Below are 2,758 nucleotides of genomic sequence, written 5' to 3'. Positions count from 1 at the left end.
CCTGTCTCCGCGGTGGCTACTGTGGGCGTGCTGGCCTCGAGTCTTGGCTTGTAAACAGTTTCATTATCAGATGATTATGTAATTTATAGAGTTCCCCTGTCCCTACCTGTCCCGCCGATCTGTCCGGCGATAGGCGAGAGTGCCTGGACATAAATAAGTGTGTCTTGTCTGTCTGGCATAAATGTCAAAGGGCATTTAATGAAGTTATTAAACGCTGCCCAGCCCGGGGCGTACCGAGAGGCTACCGTTTGAGGAGGCCACGGCCACCATCCCTCTGGTGTCGATCCGAGGTCGGTTCTGTAACTGGGACTCGGGGCTCGGCAGTCGGCAGTCGGCACCCGGTACTCGGTACTCGGTACCATTTAGCGATCACAATCTCCGGATTGGTTTTGGCTCTGGACCCGATCCCGATGGCGATGGCGATGTCGAAGTCTGCGTCTGCGTCTGCTTTGCATTGAGTATTGAGCCAAAACTGGTTAAGCAATAAAACGCTTGCTATAACGAGCAACAAAATTTGTAACGATTCAATTTAAGGCTACGTACAACATGAGCCATACGCCGTCGGCGAAAGATGAAATGGTCGGAATAGACGCAAGCCCCAAAGGCCGACCCGACCGACTCTAGGCACTCCTCCGCTCCTCCGCCCGCTGGCCGGCCCATTCGAGCCGACCCCCAAGCCATCATCATCCTTCTCCCCCTCCGACGACTCCTCCGCTCAGACGCGGAGCCGTTTTGTATGTTTTTGGCGCATGTTGAAGACTGAATGCCTGCCTGCCCCGTCTGCCCAGGTCTGGACCTGTCCACGTCCACGTCCACGTCCACGTATACGTCCAGGCCCGGCAAGCGGTTCAATTCAATAAAATTTATGAAGACATGACTGGCAATTGTACGAGTAGTTCGTTCCATCGACGTCGTATCGACGCAGCAGCCGCAGCCGCTGCCGAAGCCCCCATCCAGAGAGTTCGACGATCCTTGGCAACAACAAGAGCTACAGTTTGACGCCTACTTGGCCCCGGATTTCACTTGCATAACTTGGCCATAACGTGGCTTACGATTACAACTCAATTGTGAGCAAAACCTCGCAATTGTCAATTGATTTTCCAGCCCATATTTCACAATTAATTAAGCGCAAAATTTGGGAAAATGTCGGCAACATTTCAAAAGGCAACTCTTGGCCTGGCCTCAGAGGTGAACTGATTTCCGTGTGTACCTGCCACACGTTGCCGGGGGTGTGGCAATGCCAAAGGATAGGGATAAGGATGTGCACACGCACAGAGGCCATTGATAGCCGTCCCGATATCGGTCTTGGCCTGTCTGTGGGAACTCTTCAGTCGTAAAATGTTGACATAAAAGAAATTAGTTGGATAGTTTCGGTTTCGTTTTCGGCACTGATACAGCTCGACATTTCGGGTGGTCCGGGGCTATGGGGCGTTGGGCTGTGGGAATTGATTAGAACGATTTCCCTCCTCAGGCTCAATCTATTTTATTTTTTGCTCTTCAAGTTTGTTACACTAAAAGCTTGTTAGTTCCAATATATCCTAAAGCCTGTTGTGCCTTGTATATCTGGTATTTCTGTTGTACTTGGTCCTTCTGTAGAGACTGGTTCATTTGGCAGAGCAGCTCCATTGAGGCAGGCGTTCAAATGCTCATATGTGCTAGCCGTATCCTCCACAAAGTCCCTCTCGGCATCATTTACGCATATGTCCCATCGGCTCTCCACAAGAAGAAGATCACTCTGAATGATGGCAGCTATTTGGGTGGCGTTTGCTGAAATCGAATACATCGTTTTGGACTCCTGGGCCCCCTAGAAAACAGCCAGACACCCGAAATGTGATCTCCGTCTCCATCTACTGCCATCGTTCACACTTACCACTCTGGCGAAGCACTCAAAGGCCTCCACATAGTCGACAATTGTGGCGCAATCGACGAAGGTATTGCAGCCAGAGTCTCCTTCGTGGGACAATCCAATGAGCGTATTGTTCCAGCGGCAGTATATGTTCTGGCTGTCAAAATCGTAGCTGTTGGCGCACTGCGAGTAATTGATCTCGTATGTGGTGGAAACATTGTTCAGGATGGGTCCATAAAAGCCGAAGCACATTTGCGTCGCCACAGGATTCTGGACAGACAGAAGCTCTGTCTGTTGCTCCAGGCGATGGATCTTCGGGGTGGTTGGAAGCCTTACTTTGGCCAGAGTACCCATCACCAGGCCCAGGCCGAGCATCGCCAACAACAGGGAGGTTTTCGAAAACATTGCGAGGTCTCTCGTTGAACTCACAGTTGGATAGAAATGGATAAGTGCCGGGCCTTTTATAGCGATCATACCAGACCCCAATCTTCATCTGCTCTAATTGTGTCTTGTCGGAGGAAATGTCAAGTCTTGAGGTCCGTATCTCTTAATTAATACTCGTAGTTGTTGTCAATCCATCCGGTTATTTTAGGAGAACATTTCCAATTAAATCAGATTTTCTTGCGTGAGGATTCCATCTAAGCCCTGTACTCAATCGGAGAAAACCGTGTGCAGAGTGATACGTACATATATCTAGCGATGTCCTTAATGTATAAAGATGCGAATAAATCAGATTATATAAAAAGTTTTAATAATATTAGATATTCTCTGATAGAGAAATCCTTGAATCTTCCAGACATGATCTTTATTTCGTGTTCCTTTTGCAGTCAATCAAAATTAAAATTCAAATGTAAATGATCCCAAGGACTAACACAAGTCGGATTCTTCAGTTTAAGGAATTATCTATTCAAA

At 48.3% G+C, this 2,758-nt stretch overlaps 1 protein-coding gene across 1 annotated transcript; it reads right to left on the bottom strand.

Moving 5' to 3' along the window:
• Positions 1-1,464: 1,464 nt before the first annotated feature.
• Positions 1,465-2,292, bottom strand: LOC108154452. Its single transcript, XM_017284724.2, has 2 exons — positions 1,871-2,292; positions 1,465-1,804 (listed from the first exon to the last, which is right to left on the bottom strand). Exons 1-2 carry the CDS (start codon positions 2,249-2,251, stop codon positions 1,523-1,525), a joined length of 663 nt encoding a protein of 220 aa, XP_017140213.1. The 5' UTR covers positions 2,252-2,292; the 3' UTR covers positions 1,465-1,522.
• Between the last annotated feature and the right edge of the window lie 466 nt (positions 2,293-2,758).

Source organism: Drosophila miranda, chromosome 2 (assembly GCF_003369915.1).
Source record: "Drosophila miranda strain MSH22 chromosome 2, D.miranda_PacBio2.1, whole genome shotgun sequence".
Taxonomy (NCBI): Eukaryota; Metazoa; Arthropoda; class Insecta; order Diptera; family Drosophilidae; genus Drosophila; species Drosophila miranda.
This window is presented reverse-complemented; position numbering and strand designations above follow the sequence as displayed.

Bases quoted from the DNA above. Each gene is read 5' to 3' on its own strand.
- LOC108154452 (XM_017284724.2), bottom strand. From the start codon at position 2,251: ATGTTTTCGAAAACCTCCCTGTTGTTGGCGATGCTCGGCCTGGGCCTG. The intron at 1,805-1,870 runs GTAAGTGTGAAC...GCTGTTTTCTAG, and splicing joins TTGAGTGCTTCGCCAGAGTG to GGGGCCCAGGAGTCCAAAAC.